The sequence below is a fragment of the Orbicella faveolata genome, unplaced genomic scaffold (genome assembly GCF_042242905.1).
Source record: "Orbicella faveolata isolate gen_17 unplaced genomic scaffold, um_ofav_v1 contig_47, whole genome shotgun sequence".
In the NCBI taxonomy this organism is placed as follows: domain Eukaryota; kingdom Metazoa; phylum Cnidaria; class Anthozoa; order Scleractinia; family Merulinidae; genus Orbicella; species Orbicella faveolata.
The window spans coordinates 11,240,619-11,264,058 of NW_028301577.1; the positions used below are offsets into that span (position 1 = coordinate 11,240,619).

Here is a 23,440-nt window from a genome sequence, read left to right on the forward strand (position 1 = left end):
TGGAAATTGAAAAATGACAATTGTTTAATTGAGAAAGCATACTGCCCCCCATACACCCAGGTCCCTAATTGTGCAATCACTCATCTGGCAACAGTGCTAAAGTTACTTTACTATATAGAGGGCCAATTAAATCTTTTCTAGCAAGAGTAAAGATAACTCTGTGCAGTAAACCTAAAAACTGCATTGGTACTCTAATTTACAGTTATGAAATGACGGGATGAATTATAAGCCCCCAAAATAGCCTAACAATACAACATTGCAAAAGCTAGTAACATTTCTGGTTATCAAAAATTGACTGTTAAGGTGGCTCTGAAAATGGTCATTCTTGTAACATTTACATGGCCATGAGATCCTCACTACAAAAATCTAGGTTATATCACTGAATGTAGCATAGCTTAGAGTTTCCAGTTCTGAAGTTTGACATGAATAACATAAATTCCAGAGGAGACACACCCACAAATCTGACCACACCCATTTCCGTACCTCCCAAAATAGTAGATATTGGGAACCAAATATCTCAGCCGAGAAACACAGTTTGTCTGTCAAATTTTCAGTGCAAGTTCATATTGTTTTGAACTGTGAAATGGGCCACTCTCATGCCAATACTTTGAATAAGTCAAAAGTTATGACTATCTACATAAACATGAGAAATTTACCTTGGATTACTTGAGGTTCACAGCCAGTAACTCATAAAATACTGGTCAGTTCAATGCAAAAGTGGCTCATTTCACAGCTCTTACTATCCTAAAGACACCGAAAATTTCAAATCATTTGCTCATATACTTTTTTAAAAAGAGCGTTCCCAGTGTTCAAAATCCTGAAAATTTGCATATTTCAGAAAATAAGGCTTAAAGTTAGTAAACTAAATTAGAAACAGAAATGGAATGTTTTTAAGGAAAACGACCAATTTTTTAAGTTTAAAAGACATGTTTCGACGGAACGTCTGTCATGTTCCGTTGAATGAATGATTACAAAGCAAGTTGAATAATAAGTAGACAAAAACGCTAATTAAGACAAATAGTAACAACAGAATGTGAAAAGGTGTAAATTAAAAGGATAATTTTAGATTTACATGGTGTAATTGCTGATTGAGGCAAGGTAGTTCTTTTTGAATATGGATAGCCTCCTTTATCTTGAGTTGAAAGCTGGTAGACACGTAGGATGGTCCTTCATTTGCTTCTAAAGAATCATTATGTCCTTTTTTCCATTTCCTTAGCTGTTTTCGCCGTTTCTTGGCAGCCTCCCCACTTTTTCTATGAGGATGGTGAATCTGGTTACTGTCTAGTTTTCTACAAGCTTTCATGCAGTGGACTCCAGGCAGAATTCCAAGCTGTTTTATGACAGAAAGCAAGGACATTGAGCCATCATTGAAATGGGCTACTCCCAAAAAGGTTGCTGTTTCAACTGTAGGCAAACTTGCGTGTGTCTCTTTGGTAGCATGTTGCCAAATCAGTCCATTAATACTTTCATTTTGGTTTTGTGTGTCTCCATGCATGCATTTTGACAGGAGGCTCTCCTCGCTGAGGGCTTCAAAAGTTGGCAGAATGACATTTGCCACAGCCTCTGGTATTGGGTCTTTGTGTACATAGTCAGTAGTTCCTTTAGCAATGTCTCTTTGGAACCCACACCAGGAGTTCTCTCCCTCTGGGCATAGGCCATGATCTGGGTTGTCATTGCTTGATTTACTATGATGCCAAATGGCCATGACTGCAGTCTGCATTGCTCTGATACTGTGAGTGTTCTGCCTGATGGCCTTTCCAAAATACACTTGCAGTTTGTCTATTCGGTTTTCCGTCAGCCTCCCGTTGCCACCAACTGGTTTGCCGTCCTCTAAAGGAGTCTTCATCAGTCCCTTTTCAATGAACGTAGGCGTGAACCCAGCCGCTTCTGGACATGGCCCACACATTCAAGTTTTTGGACCACAACATTGCCATACACAGCCTCTTGAAGTAAGAGTTTGTGCGCCTTGCTGTCGCCATCTCTAAGGAATTCAACTTATCGTATTCCATATTTTTCAATAGACCTTTGAAAAATGTTTAGCAATCCAGTGGCATCCATTAATCCACAGGACCCTTCAAAATTCACATGGCATTGATGTTGATGTTGTTCCCACCACTCTTCAAATTCAGGTGATCTCTCTTTCCCCATCCACTGCACACACTGCTTGCATTCTTTGGACATTACCTCACAGTCTAGAGCTTTGCCTGTGATTGTTGACATTGCAGTAACTACTCCATACGATGGCAAAACTCTCTCTTCCTCCGTGTTCCATCTCCTGACACTGCAATATCATAGAGGCTTTCTTCGTTGGGCTCATAAAACTCTTTGACTTCGTTGGCAGCTCTAGACATGCTTTCTTTAGCAACAGATTCGGTTGCACCTCGCATAGCTTTCACATGATCACGGTACGAGTTCTCATTCATGGGAGGTAACATGTTCATCACACACGTAAACTTTACAAGTCCTTGGTGAATCACACCAATGTTTCTCATAGCTAAAACCGCTCTTCTGTTTACCTCGAAAGCTTGTTTATTAGGCACTTTGGCAGAAGTATAAAATGAATGAGAAAGGGAACATTTTCCTTTGGTACACTTCAAAATAAGAAGGGAAGCTAAGCCCATTTTAGACTCTTCATCTTCCTCGAGAGAAAGAGTTCCCTGTTTACAGGAAGGGCATTGCAACGACTCGAATACCGAGGCAAGGACACAGATATCAACAAATCTAAAACCTTGGAGATTTTCACCCTCAGTTTTACTGAATTCCTCTGAAGAATCATCTGTCTGCGTCTCAATTTTATGCTCTGAAGCTGGCAACGACTTGAAATTTTTGAATTTCACACCTCCGGCATCTCCACTCGACTCGTCGCTTTCCTCGGTTGATTCTTCTCGAACTGGAACAGTTGTGGTTGAAGTATTATTTTTCTTTTTGTACTGGTTACCAGTAAATCTTCTCTTTTTCCTTTCTCGACTGCATACTTTCGTTGGAGGCATGATTTTACTGAAAAGATTTCACCACTGAATTGTAAACACTCACTCTCGGTCGCTTGCACGTTTTCTCCCTCAAACTAGACCGTGTAATCGAAATGAAGTGTCACCTATCTATGCAAACTTGTTACCAGTCTCCAATATAGCATTGGATAGAATGAGGCTGAAATCAAACTGGAAAATCGCCCTTTTTCGGGCAAAAACAACGCACAAACAACATTGGTTTCCATGGTTACCGATCACAAACTGGTTAAAACTCTCAAATTGATGTAAAATCATAGACAAGTTGGCCAAAAAATGTAGCTTTTATGAAAGTAAAATGGCCAAAGATGTCTTAAAACACAAAATCAAAACACAAAAAGTTTTCGATTTTAAGCCTATCGAGCCACCTTAAAGGTTCATTGCACAGAAAATTTATCAGATTCTCAAAATGTATGGTTTATGGGTACGTTTCTTAAAACCTTTGCATCTACATTTGCCAAACGGTGTCTAATTTGGCCCGAAAAGTGTTTTTGAGAAAATCAAGAAACTTTTCACTTGCGACAATGTCTCTCAACATCCTCCAGGAACATGAGGGTCTCGCTCTCCTTCAATGTTATGTTCCTCCTCATGCCTTCTGTCACTCCTCCTTTGCTGTCTTGCTTCCAAGGCACCGACTCATTACTTTTTTCTTGCATGGTACGTGCGTTTACTGCCTTCCTTGTCAGCAGCTTCAGAAACATACCGTCCTGGATTAAGGTCACACTTTCTCATGATGTTTGCAGTAGTGTGTGCACCATCATTAAAACGTGCTACAGCCAAAGCACATGCTGTCTCCACGGAACTCAGGCCTACGAATGAATCTTTTGGGCATAAGCCCCAAACAGCAGAGTTGAGGGACTCGTTTTGGTTTTGATTGGCCCCTTCAAGGCAGTGATCCAGCAATTCATCTGCAGATAAGGCTTCAAAAGTTGCCTTGATTACTTCCACTACAGCTGGGGCCAAGGGAGACTTGTGTTGGTAACTATCAGTTCCTTTTGCCTGATACCGCTGTCACTCACACCATAAAGTTTCACCCGCTGGGCAGTAGTCATGTTGAGGGTTTTCATCTAAGGAAGCAGAGTGGGACAATATGGCCCATTCCCTCTTTGTTTTGCTTGTGGCTCCGTATGGCCTTCAAATTTTAGTGTCAGTCAAACGGTCTCTCCCTCCAATAGTCTTTCCATCTTCAAGCTTCCTTTCCTTGTGCATATTCTTGAGATCACGAAGCCTTCATCCTACTCTCTTCTGTACATGACCAACGCAGTCTTCCTTGGCGATATCAGTGTCACCATAAAGGTTTCAGTTCCACAACACTGGCATGGTTTTTGCAATCACCATCTGAAATCATGGTGACATATTTCAGCTTGTTTTGCTCAATGGATCGAGAGTAAATGTCAACAGTGCATCGCATTTCCATTGAATTTGCAGATCCGTCATGCATGGGTAATGTCGCAGAGATGAGATGCTTTCCAACGAAGGTAATCCTGCAAGGGTCTCTCGTATGGGGCGCCGAACCAGTCAATATTCCCTACATATTTCCATGGTCTGTTGGACTTTTTATACGGTCAACTCGCCTTTTTATATGGTCAACTCGACTTTGTTTATGGTCAACTCGACTTTTTGTATGGTCAACTAAACACTTTTTATATGGTCAACTTGACTTTTGATATGGTCAACTAAACACTTTTTATATGGTCAACTTGACTTTTGATATGGTCAACTAAACACTTTTTATATGGTCAACTTGACTTTTTATATGGTCAACTAAACACTTTTTATATGGTCAACTCGACTTTTTATATGGTCAACTAAACACTTTTTATATGGTCAACTTTCGAATTTTTAATGACGTCTACAATGCATTGCGCCCAAAATCAAACAAAGATGGCTGCCACTATCTATCGTTTTAGGAAGCAGCAATAATTATGGCTCGAAACCCTGCAAGAGAACGCAACGAACATGGGTTGTTTTTATTCTTTGACAATTTTAAGTTACTGCTCTCGACAATATCCACATTCGGGGAAGCAGAGAGATACAATAACTTGGGCTTTGAGGATATTGACCAGGCTGCTGATCGATTGATTACTGCTGCAGAGACCATTCAGCTACTCATCTCAGATATTGAAAATAATGACGATTTAACTGATGTTTCGTCCGTCCTGAACCTGATTCTGATTAAAGTCAGAAACTTGAGTGTTCAGCTACAGCAATGCAGAAATGACATGTCAGACTTCGTTGGCGAAAGGGCATACAGCAGCCGAACTGATTCCAGAAAGGGTGGTCCCGGACACCCTCGTTATGTCATTGAGGAAGATCAAATACGTTTTTTAAGAGAAATGCATTTTCCATGGAAAACGATAGCCGACTTACTTGGTGTAAGTGAGAGCACCCTTCGAAGGAGGAGATTGATGTATGGCATGACTGACCATGAAGAGTCAAGCTGGACTCAGATTTCAGATTCTGATTTGGAGAGAATTGTTCAAGAAATCCAAGAACTAACTCCTAATATCGGACAGGCCCGACTGCTTGGTGCTCTGAGAAGTAGAGGACTAAATATTCAACGATGGCGAGTGAGAAATTGTCTTCGCACCCTTGATCCTGTTGGTACAGTTTTACGTTGGCGTTCAGCAATCTACAGAAGAAAGTACAATGTTCCAACTCCAAACGCCCTCTGGCACATCGACGGTAATCACAAACTAATAAGGTGGAGACTTATAACTCATGTTTGTGTCGATGGATATTCCCAAATTATAATTTATGCACACTGCTGCAATAACAATAAAGCAGATACAGTCTTGGAACAATTTGTTGGAGGCGTCAACAGTTATGGATTACCCTCAAGAGTGAGAAGCGACTATGGTATGGAAAATTTCAAAGTAGCAGAATTTATGTTAGAGCAAAGAGGTTGTGATAGAGGTAGCATTATAACTGGTAGTTCTGTGCACAACTGTCGTGTGGAGAGGGCCCACAGAAATATTTACTCAGGAGTACTTTGCTTCTTTGCAAGAACATTTGCTCACTTAGAGGATAATGGTCTCCTTGATCCTCTCAATGAGTTGCATTTATTTGCATTGCATTACACATTCATTCCCAGGATCAATAAGTGTTTAGAGGAATTTAAAAGGCAGTGGGAAAACCATCCTTTATTTTCCGAGGGGAATCGTTCTCCTCTTCAATTATATACAGCTGGGATGCTGGAAAATGAACTTTCCGGATATGCTGCAGTTGCAAGTGTGTTTAATCCTAGTAGCATGCATGATTACGGATTTGATCCCTCAGGTCCATTTCCCATGGAAGAAGAAGACTATCAGGTAGTGGTTCCAGATACAACTGTCCCACTTTCTGATCAGCAGATGGCATTGTTGGAAAATCAGTGCAATCCTTTGCAAGAAAATGACAGAAGTGGTGAAAATACATACTTAGAATGTTTAAGGATTCTGTGTTCTTTCATTTAAAGGATATGGCCTAAGCTGAATGTGGTAACGAACTTGTATTAAGAAAGAACATGCATTAAGAAAGACATCAACACTTGAGACTATAATCTGCACAAAACACAACAGCTTTTATTATTGGATGTAATATTCTCTTCTATAACTTTGATATTTAAAATAAATTTAAGATTACACAAATTGTTTGAATCCCCAACGTTGAAAAGAAATGTAACATATTTACCTCGAACAAGCCAGCCTTGATTACACTAGAAGACTGCTGGCATTCAGAAAAAATGTATTTAAATGATATCTCCTGTGTTTGAAATCATTTGTGTTTTAAGCAAGTAGATGCAATACTGCTTTAACTCAACAGTTAACTCAACAGTAAACTAACGGCCTGAGAAACTTAATTGGAGGTGATCAAGATTCAGACAATAACTTTATGGTATGTGATAATTCTTCACAAGATGTTCATTTCCCAACTATCTGAATTCAAAATGGCCATGAATTCTTCTCTGAGCTCACAAAAGCTTGCATATGTGCTTGGCACCTCCAAAGTGCAACCACAAGTGTGAGCAATTGGTCTTCTTTGAAGATCCTCACTATTCGTGAACGATATTGTCAAAGCATCAGTGACAATAACATCAGCTGCAGTAGTAAATCTCAAAAAGGTTGTAAGCTTTGCTTCATCAAGCCCTCTAATAAATCGCTTGAGGTGGGCCTCAGTCTCAGCAGCTGTAGCTGGACTTGCTTTGAGCAGGGCAATTACTTTGAGATTAGTTGGTATAATAGAGGAATAAAATTGATATAACAAACTTACATCTGGAAAATAGATCTTAAAGTGGGCAAGAATTGGCTGCCAACAATCACTCACATATTGGGGTTTTTGCACTATCTCCTTGTGGGCAACCTCTCTCATGATTTCTGCTACATTGCTGGGTGTGACCTTCCGTTTACAATCAAATGTTGAGAAAAAGTCAAGCATCTCATCGCTGTCACAAGCAATAGTATTAGCCAAGCAGCCCTCAATAAGTTTGGTTTCAGAATGAGAAACATAACGCTTGAAAGAATCTTGCAACATTTCCCAGGTAATACTCTCCTCCCTAAAAAGACAAACAGCAAGGAAGGTCTTGCTTATCTTGTGGGGAAAATACTGACTCTCTGTGTAACCCTTTACAAGTATCCTTGCTACTGCTTCCCACTTATTCCTGTCAAAATCATGCCTGATATAGGGAACCCTTTCAGTCTCCCCCAACATGTGTGACTCATAGAAATCTTTCCAAAACAATGAAAATACTTCCCTCAAGACCCCAATACCTTGTCCAGCTTCTTCATGACCAAGCTGATTTATAATGATGGCACTTAAACTGAACTTAATTATGGATGGATCTGAGAAGATCTCAAGCATATCAGCCTTAACATGCAACCTGTGCACTCTTATAACTTTAGTTGGCACTTCACCATCATTTGATTGTGCAGTTTCACCATCATTTGATGGTACAATTTCACCATCACTTGATGATGCAATTTCACCACCATTTGATGGTGCAGTTTCACCTCCATTTGATGGTGCAGTTGGTGAAAATACATGATTAACATTAATGACAGCTTCATAATTATTGTCAATAGACTGACTGTCCCACATTTCTGGGAAGAATGGCATTGGATCTTCAAGTAGGAGTGGCACTCCCAGATCTGTGGATACAGATTCACTTTCTTGCTTCTGTAAACTTGAAGAACTTGTTTCAGCAGGGTTTCCTGTGATGTCGTCAGTGTGTTGGGCATAGGCTGGTGTCATAAGCTGTTCATCCTCTTCATCTCTATCCTCCTCTTCAAGGGGCTCCAAACATCTGATGTACACACTCCCTTGTCCTGACAGTTTTATTATCCTTTCACCATCCATTCTCACTCTCTTTGCTAGTTTTGGAGTTACTAGGGTTCCATAGCAAGCCTATAAGGTATACATTTACAATCAAAAAAAGAAAGCAATTCTCATCAAATACACAAGTCATGTGAATGACAGGAAACAACTGCTTTGTAACCAAGCAACTGTTTACATGCTTATGCATGTGAATTTACCATCACAGTTTACAGGTATGGTGGTTTGAAAAGGGAAAAAGATATTCTCCATTTTACTTACACAAAAATAAACCTTATGTCAGCTGTTGTCTTTATACCTATTGCTGTTTTGTGTGGAACTGGGATACATTTTTGTCTTGGAATCACTAAAAAGCCCTTGACTTGTGTTCAAAAAAGATGTGTGGTTTTTTAAAGGGGTGGGCAAAAGCAAACACACACTGCACACACACACCTAAAACAAGCTTTAGATAAAAGTGGCAAAAGGTATATGTAGTCCCAAAGGCTCCATGTATTAGTCAGTCATTTCTGCTTCATACTAAGCTTTTGTCTCCACAAATTGCTTTGCATTTTGCCCTAAGAAAAGTTGTGCTTTCTAAAAATGTCTTTAATATTTCTTTGTTTCTCTTGATGAAAAGAAAAACAAACAAAAAATAATAACTTACCTTAAGGTATTCAAACATAATATCATCCCTTGGAAGTTGGCTTTCGATGTTTCTTTTCAAGTCCAGGTGAGTCCAATCTTTGTTAAAAGGCAACTGGTGGATAATAAGACCCCTCTCCTCCAGCTTCACTTTGCTGACATGACTTGGTACTTGGTTGGTATCAGGGTTTGGAATTATCACCAGGTCTTTGTGGATGATGGTCTTATTGGGGTGCCCATTCTTCTTTCCACGAGACATAGAATTCGTAGAACTACTCGTTGAAGGTCGTTTTCTACTCGTTGCTCCACGTGCATTGTAACTTGGGAATCGTCGCGCAAGCTCTGCTGCAATCGACCCCGAGCTTGAAGACGAAATAGAGTTCGTTGAAGAGCTGTTCGTCGCGGTCAACGCTGCCACATTTCGAATGTCTTTGTTCTGCAAGTTCCCAATGGCCTCGAGGGCCTGTTTGGCAATGGCACACGCCGAGGAGATTTGCTGCACGTCTTCCTTGCTGGCAGCCATCTTTGTTTGATTTTGGGCGCAATGCATTGTGGACGTCATTAAAAATTCGAAAGTTGACCATATAAAAAGTGTTTAGTTGACCATATAAAAAGTCAAGTTGACCATATAAAAAGTGTTTAGTTGACCATATAAAAAGTCGAGTTGACCATAAAAAAAGTCGAGTTGACCATATAAAAAGGCGAGTTGACTGTATAAAAAGTCCAACAGACCATGGAAATATGTAGGGAATATTGACTGGTTCGGCGCCCCATACTCTCGTCCTGCTTGTTTAAGTAGTTACACTTGTAACAAAATTTTGACTTTATTTCATAGTCAATGACTTTGCCAGTTTGCCAGAAAAGGGAAAACACAGCTCCATAAAGTGAACTATGACCCCTCTTCATCCATGTACCATCAATGGTGATGGATACGTCAGCCAGGTCATCTTCTTCACAATTGTTTATCTCCCTTATCTCCTTGACAGCTGCAGTCATTCTCTCCTTAGCTTCCAAAATAGCCGCATCCTTGATATGTTTTGAATGCTTGTCGTAACTTCTTTTGGCCATGGGCCCAGGAATGTCCAAAGTACTACATATCTTTGACAATGCTACATAACCTCGTCAAATTAACTTGGAAGCAAAAACAGCATCCTTATTTACTGGGAAAAACCGTCCAGTCTTGCAATCAGTACTAAAGGAGGTTTCTTCGCCACATTCAACGCATTTGAAGGTCATCTGGGATGCCAATCCCATTCTTCCATCCTTGCGAAGAAGCAGAGAGCCTTCTTTGCAGCTTTTGCAAACCGCAGCTTGCTCAATCGCCGAAACAAGGCTTTTGATATCAAAAATTTGCCATCCTGAACAATCGTGAAGATCATATATTTCTTCCAATTCATCTTCCTTGAGATCAGACAGCCGTCGCTTTCCACTAACAATCTTTGTGACGTAGGAATTTTAAGCTAATCACAGTTTAGCTCAAGTAGCCCCAGAACTACTGCGTGAGGTATTCCCTGTGAGGAGCACTCGAGTTTCATTCTATGATGGAATCTGATTGGCCAAGAAGAAACAAAAGTCATTACGTCACAGAAATCGTTTCCTGGCTCGGGTTCGCAGACGTTATTTTCAGCGGGGACAACCTGCAGCACCCTCTCTCACAGTTGGAAGTTGGATGGAAAGGTGTCTAAAATGCTGGTTTTCACTCCCAGTATCAACTCAAATTCTGCAATGATCTGAATGACAATATACAATAGTAACATTCTGTGGCTTAATATCACAAATGCAATAAGCCAACCACAGTGAAAGAACTAAGGAAGAGTGTATTAATTAAGCCTCGGAAAAATTACAAAAGTAATGCCTCCCAGGTAAAAAAGAAACCAAAACAAACCTTACAAAAAGGAGCAGAATACCAAAATCATGCAGTCAACCTTTACACTGTAACTCAAAAAGATCTGTTTTAGACCCAAAAATGGGGCCGTTTCGGTGAGTAAAATACAGTACTATTTTTGGGTCTGATTTAGCCCATTTGGAATAGAGTTCTTTTGGCTCCAGTAAACACGGCAGGAATAGCCCTGTATAAGGTAGTCGAAACGAAGACACAAGAGCTATTTCAGAAAAATGGGGGGTAGCTTTGGTTTTTAAAGGGGTTGAAGTGGTGCGTTTTGATGGTTAAATTAGCCCTTCTTGAGCCGTTTCATGCCTCCAAAAAGGAAGAAAATTGGCCCATATTTTGTGGCCAATTTAGCCCAATTAATGTTCAAAACAAATGTACACTAAATGACTAAATTAGCACCATTATGTCTGAAACAACATTCTTTATGAGCTGTTTTGCACCTTAGTTATTTGAAATAGTCCTCTTACAAGGACTAAAATGGATATTAACATTGTTAAAATGGCCCCATTTGAGCCATTTCAAACCTGTATAAAGGGGAAACAATGGCCACAATGGGAGATTGATTTAGTTCATATAATGCCAAATTGAATGCACTTTTCAGGGCGAATCACCACCAATGTTGTCTAAAGGACTCTTCACTTTAGATCTGCTTTAGACTCAACAGAGTCTAAAACAGCTATTGGAGGGCTAAAATCAACTACCACCTACCCTAGAATGATTCTAATTTTGTGGTTGATTTACACTTATCATGACACCCTAATCAGCTCAAATAAAAAAAAAAGTTTAAACTGTCTAAGAACCACAACAGGCATTGGTAATAAATATATACACAGTAGACACGTTTTGTGAAGAAAATAAAAATATTTTATTTTCTCACTAACATTGTTGGTAAACTAAACAGAACACAAAATGACTGTGGATAAAACAGCTATTGAAAGATTCTATTCACTGCCAGCATGCCATAAGTTTCTTTGCAAAAATTGCAATTTATATATGCTAGAGTTTGAATCGGACCTTTATGAAACTTGCTTGATAGATTATATTTATCTCCTTAAATTCAGTAATATACAAGTGATTACAACTCAGAAAAGATGGTGTTGACGCTCACCAAAGTGTGGCCTCTGCCAATGCCCTTTAATGCCTACTCTGAGAAAGACAATATAGCTTTGCTGTCTTTATATACCATGTGAAAGGGGAAGTATCATGGGGAATTTGATCTAACTGGGTCAAAATTGTGCTATAATGCCTTTACTTAGTAACAAAATGTTACCAGAACACCAAGAGAAGGAAATCAACTGAAAGAGTGACAAAGCATGAGTTGTTATAGCACATAATTGGAGGAAAAATGTGAGAACTTGAAAAACATTAGCCTAAGATTTTTCAAGTTGTAATCGATTCTGACTTAGTCAATCTATGGTCAAAGACACTCGGCAACAATTTTAATACTCTAGGGAGGCTATTATAACAAAAGTTAGCCATTGCTTTCAGGTTCCTGTTAAACGGTTTTTGGGTTATGAAATCACCCCAAATCCTGTGATACTTCCCCCTTAAATATATAAAATGATGACAGCAAAGCCACGATGCTGTCCACAATGCTCTGGTGTGGAATACTACACAACACTATTCTTTCGCACACGATATAAAGTTTGTCAAAGTCAAACCCTTTTACAGTGGTAGAAATTTGTTGTTGCACAAACATGGCAGGGAGCATCAACAACTGAAACAGTTCTCTTTAAAACTGAAGTGATGTGTTGTTTTTAGATAAAGCTGATTGATTGATTGATTGATCATGTCAATTGATTTACAAATCAGAAATGTCATTAAATAGGGTGTTGATGCTCAGCAAGGTGTAGACTCTGCCAATCCCCATTAAAGCCTGCTCTAAGAAAGACAATATGGCTTTGCTGTCTTTATATACCATGTTAAATATATAAAATGATGACAGCAAAGCCACAATGCTGTCCATGTTACACTCTACTCAATCTCGCACAGGAACTACTACAAAACTACAATGACAACACGTTTTCTCATCGATCCTTGTTTCGTTTTCATTCTCGCCAACGCGTGGGATTTTCGATCCCATAATAATAAGTAACCTGGGGCTGGGCCCAGTCCCTCACGTTCTACTTGTAACACACTCCCCTCCAACAGAAATGTCGTTCCGACATAACAGGAAATACAAAACCAAAAAGAACAATGGTTAGGAGGGAGCGTCAGTTCTCATCATGTTTCAAACTGAATACTTATTGTGGCAGTTCCATTATCCGCAGGTTTTGTCTTTAACAGTTTGTAACTAGAGGGAAAATCCAACACAAATTTCGCTTATGAGTTAAGTCACAGAAGGCGAGCAACAGGTCTGCTTGTCCATGGTTAATACTCGGAGTAATCAGTTGTGACTTCAGGAGTGTTCATTACTGGTTTGTCCATATGGGCTGTGGTATATACTGCAGCTGTGGAATAAATGGGATGTGCGGGGTGCAGTGAACACACCGGCAGTGAGGTACAAGCCAGTTGGCCATGACTTGATAGGGAGGTATCACCTGAGGGCATTGAATTGCGTTTACTACTGGGTTTAAACGTTGGTACTCGGGTACCCCCATCTGACTGTAAGTCAGAATCCAAGGGGGTCGTCTCTTCCTTCTAGGTCGCGTAGCTCCCTCTAGGTGTTCCTCTGAATCTGAATTGTCACTTTCCTCAGGGGCCATATCAGTCACATCTAGAACGGATGAATTTGGCACTGATGAGTCACCAGTGTCCACTTGTGGGTCAGGTTGGTCCCTGGTATCTGACATAGTGGCACAATCTTCATTATCACAGTGGTCCTGTGGGTCCATAGGAGGGGTGTCTACTTCCGCCGGAAAGGCTATTTCATGGGTGACTGGAGAGGACAGTGTGTTCATCTCATACTCATCATCGGAACTCTCTCCAATGTCTTCAGGCTGAGGTGGCACTCTAGGTCTTAGTTGGGTGGTCTTGGATGATGCTCTCGTTGGTTTAGGCAGTGGTAAAGCATCACAAGGAAGTAGCAAGTTACGGTGTAACACTCGTTGTTTCCCATGGCCAAGTTCTGGCTTTACTCGATAGACTGGACTATCAGATATGCGTTCCTCAACTACATAAATTTGCTCTTCCCAGTGTGAACGGAGCTTTCCAGGTCCTCCCCTTTCTGAAAGGTTTCTAACAAGTACGCGGTCGCCGGGGAGTAGGACTGCTGCGGAAGCCTTCTTGTCGTAATACACTTTACTCCTGGCTGATGATTTCTGGGTGTTCCTAGATGCTAGGTCGTAGGCCCGTCTCATATCTGCTTGCCACGTCTTTACATAGTCCTGGTAATCACCCTGTTGAAGGTCGTTGTCTAGGTCAAACAGCAAATCAACTGGTAATCGTGGGGAACGGCCAAACATCAGGTAAAATGGCGAGAACCCAGTCGTTTCGTTCTTGTGCAGTTGTACGCATGTATAAGTTTGTTTAAGGAATCTTTCCAGTTCGATTTCTTTTCCTCCGGGAGGGTCCTTAGCATTGAGAGTAACGTTTGGTTCATGCGTTCTACCTGGCCATTGCCCTGTGGGTGGTATGGAGTGGTTCGCGAGCTGGCAACTCCACTGAGACGTTCTAGGTTGTGGAACAATTTGTTTTCAAACTCACCACCTTGGTCGTGATGTATTCGTGCTGGGAAACCGAACCTTGGGATAAACTCATTGTAGATCTTCTCAGCAGCAGTGCGGGCCGTCTTGTTGCACGTTGCATAGGCTTGGGCATATTTGGTAAAGTTATCAACAATCAGCAGTACATATTCATATCCACCTTTGCTCTTGTCCAGATGCAGAAAATCAATGGAAACTACTTCAAAGGGTGCTGATGTCATCAGGTGCATCATAGGTGCTTTCGTGACTGTGTTTGGTTTCTTCTGTTTGATGCATCTGCAACGTTTTGTCACAAAATACTCTATGTCACGGTACATATGTGGCCAGTAGAAGCGGGACCTTGCAAGTTCTGCGACTCTCTCCACTCCAAGGTGTCCCATCTCTGTGTGTAGTTCTTTAAGTACCACTGGGATGAAGTTGTGTGGCAGAACTAATTGTATCTTAGAGCTTGTTCTTCGTCGCAGGATACCATGTTCATCAACTTCCAGTTTCTTCCATTCTCTCATAAGGTTGGTAACTCCATGGGGTTCATTCTTCAGTTGGCCACCACCTGGTTTGATCCCGTGTGTCTTGTAGTAAAGCACGCGGCATATAGCACTATCCGAGTGCTGTGCCTCCTTGATTTCACTAGGGCTGAAGGGTTTTAGATTCAGATCCTTTAATGTCGGTTCAGGAGTTGTCAAGTCTGAGGCAATTGCCGTAACCCATGGGATTGTGCCTTTTGCCTGTTCCCTAACTGCTTCCACGGTTGCTTCAGGGACATCTTTGGGTACTTCCTCTGTACAATCGCTCATATACTTGTCTATGTCCAATGGGATTCTTGACAGAACATCCGCGTCAACATTAGTCTTGCCCGGTCGGTACTTGATTGTAAAGTTATAATCCGCTAACTCGGCCACCCACCGATGCCCCGTGGCATTCAACTTTGCTGATGACATCACATACGTTAACGGGTTATTGTCAGTGAAAACAGCGAAGGATAGAGCATAGAATAAGTAATCCCTGAATTTGTCAGTAATTGCGCACTTTAGGGCCAAGAATTCTAACTTTCCTGAGTGCAAGTGGTAGTTCCGTTCCGCGGGCGTCAATGTCCTTGAGCCATACCCAACAACTCTCAATTTCCCCCCTTGTTCTTGGTAGAGCACCGCCCCAAGTCCTTCGCTTGAGGCATCCGTGTGCAGTACAAATGGTCGTTCAAAGTCAGGGTAAGCCATTACCCCTGGCTGCATAAGAAGTTCAATTAGGAAGTTTAATCGCTCTTGGTGTCTTTCATTCCACGGGATTTTGTGATTTGATGACGATTGTCCTTTCGATGTCGGCAACTTCCACTTGGGGTGCTCTTTCTGTCCTTTAGCTCTGCTGGGCTGGTCACTGCATTGTTTAACTGAAAGTAGGTCATAAAGGGGTTTGGCTAATCTGGAGAAGTCGCGAATATATTGGCGGTAATAGCTTATGAAACCCAGGAGTTTGCGCAATTCACCAACAGTTCTTGGTTTAGTTTCCTTAAGGGCTGCCACTGTTGCAATGTCTGCTGAGTCCATCGTGTAGCCATCTGCTGAGACTATTCTGCCTAAGTAACGAACACGGGGCTTAAACAACGCACATTTCTTTGGCTTCAGCTTGATACCATACTCCTGCAAACGTTTAAGTACCTTTCGCACATTGTCTACAAGCTCAGAAAATGTTCTACTGTACACCAGGACATCATCAAGATATGGAATACATATTTCATCGCGGAGACCTTCTAGGCATTTCTCCATGTACCTCTGGTAAGCTGCCGGTGCATTTTTAAGGCCAAAAGGAATCCGGTTCCACTGGTATAAACCCCAGGGGGTGATGAACGCTGTTAGATGTCGGTGTTCTTCTGCTACGAATCCTTGATGATATGCCTTTCCTTGGTCTAACACTGAAAAGTAAGTGTTCCCACTGAGACTATTCAGGATGTCTTGGATGCGAGGGATGGGCTGGCGGTCATCCTCAGTTTTGCTGTTTAACTGCCTATAGTCAACACATAGTCTCAGACTGCCGTCTTTTTTTCTCACACACACCACTGGGGAAGAGTAGGGTGACTGAGTTGCTTATCCAACCACGATTGATCATATCCTGCAAGTGTGACTTTACCTCTTCGTACAAGGGCTTTGGAATTGAATTGTATGTTTTTTGTACTGGGACGTCATCTCTTGGGTTGATTTCCAATTTCAAATGTTCGGCACATCCAATGTCACCATCATCTATAGCGAAGGCCCCGGATTCTTCCCTCAACATCTCCTTGACAATCACCCGTTGCTCACTTGACAAATGGCTCAAGTCAACTGGGGGAGTCCACTTTGCTTTACTTTGTTCGGGCTGACTTGGCTCCCACTCATAACTGGTTGCCTCACTCCAAGTTTCACCTTCCTCTTTCTCTTGTTTCTGTTCAGCTTCGACTGGCAGTGGCGTGACGGACTGCACTAACTGTATAGTGCCCAGTTCTGTCCGCCTACGTAAGGTCATCTCTCGTTCGGTGTTGTTACATACTGGAACATACATTCGGCTCGAAGACCTCGGGGAGATTCGGTGGAGACAGCCCTGAACTTCTAGCCCCTCAGGCCACGCCCCTTCCTCTTTGGGCTCAAACACAACAGGCAAATCTTCTTCTAATAGTCCAAAGTGTACCTGACATTTGACTCTCACAGTCTCTCCTGGTGGGACACGTATGTCTTGTCTGTCGACTGTGAGCATACCGGTGTCAGCTTCATCATCCATACTTTGGATGAAATTAACCAGCGCTCTTGCTTCGCCCTCTTTCACAGATGGGAACGAGTCATTCACTATTCGGGGCAATAGGCTGGTTGTGTTGGGGCTACTACTCCTCTTAATGACCTCTTCAATGACATTAAAGCCGATGATGGGATACTCCTGATTATCTTCACTTCCTATTAGTATGGGTACTGTCAATGGCTCCGAGTACCCGTCCTCCCCAACCAACTGGAACTCTACCTCAATCCAGCCATCATATGCGATTTTTGTACCATTCACGGCCTGGAGATTTAATCCATCTTCCCCCAATAACTCGCTTATGTCTCTTACTGGCTCGTTTGGTAGGTTAATTTCTTTCCAATGTTTGGACACAACACAAACTTGAGCTCCGGTATCCCACAGGGCATCCACCTTTTCCCCTTGAATCAAGCAGGAAACCACACATTTTCTTCCCACTAATTTGGTGAGTTTAGAGCGTTGTCTCGGGGTTAGGTGGGAACTGAACGACGTTTTCAATGTTTCAACACTTGCCCTTTCCCTCAGTTCAACTTCGCTAATGGCTTGACATAGTTTCTTATGTTTCTCCCAATGTTCCCTTTGACAAACTTTTGAACAATAGTGGCTAGTATGGCACTGTGAACACCGCAAGTATTGATGTGTCCAATCCTCCCTCTTTCCACAGTTCATGCATTGTTGGGAGTGCTCATGAATCGGGGGGGGGGGGCTGCTCCTTGTCCCGGGGGGCAACCCTTGTCTGTTTCCTTGGGGGCTTAATGAGTTATAGCCCCTTCGGCTTGACCTTAGGCATTGGTAACTGAAGTGGCCAACATCACCACAGTTGAAACAATGGTTGCAACGGAAACCCCTTCCTTGTCTTTCACAATTCCAGCACCCTCTAGGGCGAACCCTCCCTTGCTCTACAGGGTTGTACTGTGGGTGAGGGCTAGCGCGGCTTTGTTGTTCCATTCCCTCCCGGATAGCAGCCAATTCCGCTTTCAACTCTCTAACTTCAGTAAGAAGGTTAACTTTTGGTGGCTTTTCTGGGGTTTTACCTTCAACTGAGGCATGGCTGTCGTCATGGGTGGCCAACTGAGCTACAAGCTGTGTGGGGGTTCGGTTTGTGAGCTGGTCATTACGGGAACCAAGCTTCTGCATTCTTTCTGTTTCATTACTAACTGCTGCATTCAATTTCTCAAAAAGTTCTTCATCTTCCACTTGGGTGTTTTGCAGGCATGGTTTTATCTCCATTTTAATGTTATCATTCTGTAACCCAGTTAATAATGAATGCAGAAACATGCACTGTACCAGCTTTGGGTCATACTTCAAATCAGATCCTGCTTCTTGAGATGCAAACAGTACTTTCTGCTTTAGATCAAGGAGGCGAACAAGAAAGTCCTGAGGGGTCTCCCCAGCTTCCTGTACTGCCGAACTGAGCAGCTGATACATTTCCGTAGCCCCCCTTTCTTGGTAATGTGACCGGAGTATTTTACGTAATCTGGCAAGATCTAGATCGGGCTTACCTTCCAAGTAGCTCCTCAATCTAAGGCCTGGATTGATGGCTCGAATAACGGCCTCGACAATTTCTTCTTCTTTATAGCCCCGTTTCAATCCAGCGTTAATTTGGTGAGCAAGACTGGTAAAGCTCAAGCGATCTTTCTGACGTGAATCTCCAATCTGTCCCGATATTTTAAATTCCTTCCTGAATGGTGGAATCGCTGTGGTTTCTTTAGGCGTAACTGCATTTGTGCTTGACTTGACAGCAGACTTCTGATCCACATGTTCGGTTTTCACACCACCCTCTTGTTCACTCTTCGCGTCCTTCGTTGCCGGTTTCTTTTCTTTAATTGTTTCTCTGAGATTCGTTAGTACTTCAGTTCCGAGTTCTTCGGCGTCTAAATATTTCGTTAGGATTTGTATTAACGCCAGACGTCCCGTATCCGTCTCTTTAACTTCGATATGTAGCCCCGCACAGATTTCTCGAAGACTCGCTTCGCTAAGCTGACAAATTGCTGTTCTCACCTCTATCTGAATCTCTTCGACGACTTCTATAGACATTTCGATGGTTTGTTTGTCACGTCGGGGTCACCAAATGTTACACTCTACTCAATCTCGCACAGGAACTACTACAAAACTACAATGACAACACGTTTTCTCATCGATCCTCGTTTCGTTTTCATTCTCGCCAACGCGTGGGATTTTCGATCCCATAATAATAAGTAACCTGGGGCTGGGCCCAGTCCCTCACGTTCTACTTGTAACATCCACGATGCTCTGATGTGGAATAGTACAGAACACTGTTCCTTCACACACTATATAAAGTTTGTCAAGGTCAAACCCCTCTCCAATCCCAACAATTTGTGCTTGCACAAACATGGCAAGGAGCATCAACAACTGAAGCAGTTCTCTTTAAAATTGAAGTGATGTGTTGTTTTTAGATAAAGCTGATTGATTGATTGATCATGTCGATTGATTAACAAATCAGAAATGTCATTAAATAGGGTGTTGACACTCAGCAAGGTGTGGACTCTGCCAATCCTCATTGAAGCCTGCTCTAAGAAAGACAGTGTGGCTTTGCTGTCTTTATATACCATGTTATATAGATAAAATGATGACGGCAAAGCCACAATGCTGTCCACAATGCTCTAATGTGGAATAGTACACAACACTGTTCCTTCACACACTATATAAAGTTTGTCAAGGTCAAACCCCTCTCCAATCCCAAATATGGTTAGTTCATGGGCAGCAGTTCTCTGTAAAAATAAAAATAATTTAAAAAACAAAACAAAGATGAGTCACCTGACTACATATAATTTACCAAATTAAACTACATGTAAAATACTTACATATTTGTATAACATAATGACGAAATATTGGAAGCCGAATATAGAGATACTGATGGCTGCTGGGTCATTGATATCTATCGCTGTTAAAGACCCTCACATGGCATAGTTACAGACATTTTATTTAGTTTGTTTGCCACAGGCTATTACTCTATCCAATGTCCAAATAAAATACTTACTACTATTTGCCTAGCTGTTGGCAAGTTTACTAAAGACGTATCTTTTCATTTTTTTCAGTGAAGACTCTTGATAATGACTAAATTGCCGATAATCGATAATTCTCGGTTTTAGTTTTATCAGATATAAGGCCCTTTAGGAACTTGACGATTTACAATGTTTTAGCTCAACAGGGTTCTTTGTTTTGTAATAAAGCACATTTGAATTTCCAAGCTTTTGCGTTGCATGACATTAAATGGCGGCCCGAAAAGGCTGTTGTGTAGGTCCAAAAATGAGTTATTGCTTTAGTTTTTGCTAACTGAATAGTTCTTGCACTAGAAGAAGTATATTTAATTTCAACGTGTTGGAGCTCTAGAGTAATAACTTATTTCTTCCCAGAAAAGAGGTTGACAGTATACTTCAGAATAAAGCTAAATTTGCTCACACACCTGATATATAATCTTGACCAAAGTAACGCATGGCAAGGAAAAAAAAAAATAGAAATTGATAATTTGGAGCATTGCTTCTACTGGTAAGTGACCAATCAATGCCTAACAGAAAGGATTCCTCAGCAAAAAGCTTAAGCTTCGCACCTAGCTGGCATATACCTTGATCACCGTACCACAGAGCAAGAAAAAAAAAAAAAAAAAAAAACAGAAATTGATCATTTGAAGCATTGCATCTACTGGTAAGTGATCAATCAATGCCTAACAGAAAGGATTCCTCAGCAAAAAGCTTCACACCTAACTGGCATATACCTTGATCACAGTACCGCATAGCAGCCAAACAATATATAAAATGATTAATAATGATAATGATAATATTATTGGAACATGTTGGCAGCTGTTGCTTAAAGATAGGGTAGCTTGGCATAAAACTTAGTACTAATAAATTAATATCACAATAAAAAAAAACACTGACCTTTTTTGAACTTAGTGGGGTTTCTTTCGGATTTCTTTTGTTCTGGGATCTTGGCGTAGAGAAAATCAGGGTTACATGTAATTCCTCCTCATCTTCCCCATCTTCCTGTGCTCCATCTCCAACCTAACACAGACACACAATGAGTTATCGAACTTCCCCTTCTTTTGGGTGATTTATTCTCAATAATGCACAGCTATAGATTTGTTTTGAGGAACAAATAACAATGATGAACTTAAGCTGGAGCATGTTAGGGGAATCTAATGCAAATGACAATCCTTGACTTGCACGTGACGTCATCATTTTCTAAAATCTAAACTAAAGAGTCACCAAAGTTTTTATCCTCATCAGGCATACGAAGGGCTAAATTTATATCTGTTTTCAACTTCTCAGCTTAGTAGCGTGCTTCGTCTGGAAACCAGCGCATTTTGAATTTTAGAGTTATGGCGGTGCGTGACATAAAGCTACGAACGCGTTTGTCGGAAAAAGATATACTTATCTCGTGACTTTTAGCCTATTCAGAAGTTAAAGTATTAGGAAAATTGCTTATGTCAATGTTTGTTTGTTCAGTACAGATAATCGGTCGCCTAGATAGACAAAGTAAGTTCCAGATGTTTACAACATGGCGGCGGCTTCATACTGGGCTCTGTAAATTTGTGCAAAATATTTCGACGAATATCTGAAGTCTAGGAAAACGCAGACTAAAAACTTGGAGAAGTGTCTTCTTTACCTATCCCCTATAACATCACAATTTCCTCACTTTATCCACTGAATGGTTTTCGAGTTATTTTTTTGTTTCGTGACAGTGCAAGCCAGGAACAGTAAACTGTAGTGGTAGCTTACCAATAATCCCGAGTTAGAAGAACCATCAGCACTGCTATCAGATCTAGATGCTACACTCCCCTCGGTACATATGGGCGATACGTTGCGTGTAGGATTCGAACCTACAATGGAAAGGCTCACCCGAAAGTAAATGTACAAGAATGTTACAAACGAGATGGTTGTGGTAATGAGTTTAAACGATCCGCAAGTAAGCTTAAGCTTAAGTCGTAAATTATAAAACGGCGATGCAATCAATTGTCCCCTTTTAGATACAAGTGGCGCCAATTATTAAGACAAGGGAATCGGCATTCTACAAAATGACTTTCCTTCGCAGTAAAATCGCCAAGGCTAGTGAAAATCAAACTAAGAATTCGCACAGAGACTAAATTTTCCGTTGGAAGCCTCCCGCCTAAAGATTTGTCATGCGCGTTTTGGAAGAGCGTTCTCAAAGATTTCTGGGAGTGACGTAGGTTTGTATCCAGACTCTTTCGCGGGAAAATGATAATCACAAAGTTGTAAATGTTCTTGCCTGATTTTCCTCTGTTTTTGCCTTGACAACTGTGACAAGACCCTTGAATCTTGATCGTTCCTTGAACTCCGGGAAATAGAAACAACATTCTTTGTCATCCTCACATACTGCAACTATGTCACCTCCATCAAGTAGATCATAATAAATCAAATCTAAAAAAAAAAATTGACTAATTGAACAGGAACACGGGGAATGACATGGGCTTCAACTCGGTTCAGTTGTAAATGCGAAAGCATGTCGACTCATACATACATACATACATACATACATACATACATACATACATACATACATACATACATACATACATACATACATACATACATACATACATACATACATACATACATACATACATACATACATACATACATACATACATACATACATACATACATACATACATACATACATACATACATACATACATACATACATACATACATACATACATACATACATACATACATACATACATACATACATACATACATACATACATACATACATACATACATACATACATACATACATACATACATACATACATACATACATACATACATACATACATACATACATACATACATACATACATACATACATACATACATACATACATACATACATACATACATACATACATACATACATACATACATACATACATAAACTTTATTTAAGCTCGACAAGCTAATATTTCCGAGCAACAAAATATTTGATAACGAAAAATTAAAATAGAAATTGCTATTTACATATTTACAATTAACTTATGTTAACTAATTATAAAATTGTCATCTACATGTTTTATGAATTGGTTTTACTGATGTGCTTTTTGAAGTCTGAGAAGTTACATAACCTTGGGTAGAGAATTCCATTTTTTTGTTGCCAGATATGTAAAGGAGTGGAGACCAAAAGTTGTAGTTTTAGGTTTGGGCATTTCCAGTATATAGTTTCCACGCATG

The 23,440-nt window shown here is 40.8% G+C and overlaps 2 protein-coding genes and 1 pseudogene across 2 annotated transcripts; 1 reads left to right on the plus strand and 2 right to left on the minus strand.

The window, feature by feature from the left end:
- Positions 1–2: 2 nt before the first annotated feature.
- Positions 3–3,032, minus strand: LOC149097146 (uncharacterized; annotated as a pseudogene).
- LOC149097147 (uncharacterized) lies at positions 1,581–21,120 on the plus strand. The gene has a single exon (XM_089280606.1). It carries the CDS (start codon positions 4,931–4,933, stop codon positions 6,458–6,460), a length of 1,530 nt encoding a protein of 509 aa, XP_089136732.1. The 5' UTR covers positions 1,581–4,930; the 3' UTR covers positions 6,461–21,120.
- On the minus strand, positions 6,549–9,498 carry LOC149097148 (uncharacterized). Its single transcript, XM_089280605.1, has 2 exons — positions 8,959–9,498; positions 6,549–8,387 (listed from the first exon to the last, which is right to left on the minus strand). Exons 1-2 carry the CDS (start codon positions 9,496–9,498, stop codon positions 6,897–6,899), a joined length of 2,031 nt encoding a protein of 676 aa, XP_089136731.1. The 3' UTR covers positions 6,549–6,896.
- Positions 21,121–23,440: the final 2,320 nt, after the last annotated feature.

What these genes read in the sequence shown, in the direction of transcription:
- LOC149097147 (XM_089280606.1), top strand. Translation starts at nt 4,931, where the DNA reads ATGGCTCGAAACCCTGCAAGAGAACGCAACGAACATGGGTTGTTTTTA.
- LOC149097148 (XM_089280605.1), bottom strand. Translation starts at nt 9,498, where the DNA reads ATGACGTCCACAATGCATTGCGCCCAAAATCAAACAAAGATGGCTGCC. An exon ending in TTATGTTTGAATACCTTAAG is followed by an intron (nt 8,388 to 8,958) that starts GTAAGTTATTAT and finishes TATACCTTATAG; the next exon opens with GCTTGCTATGGAACCCTAGT.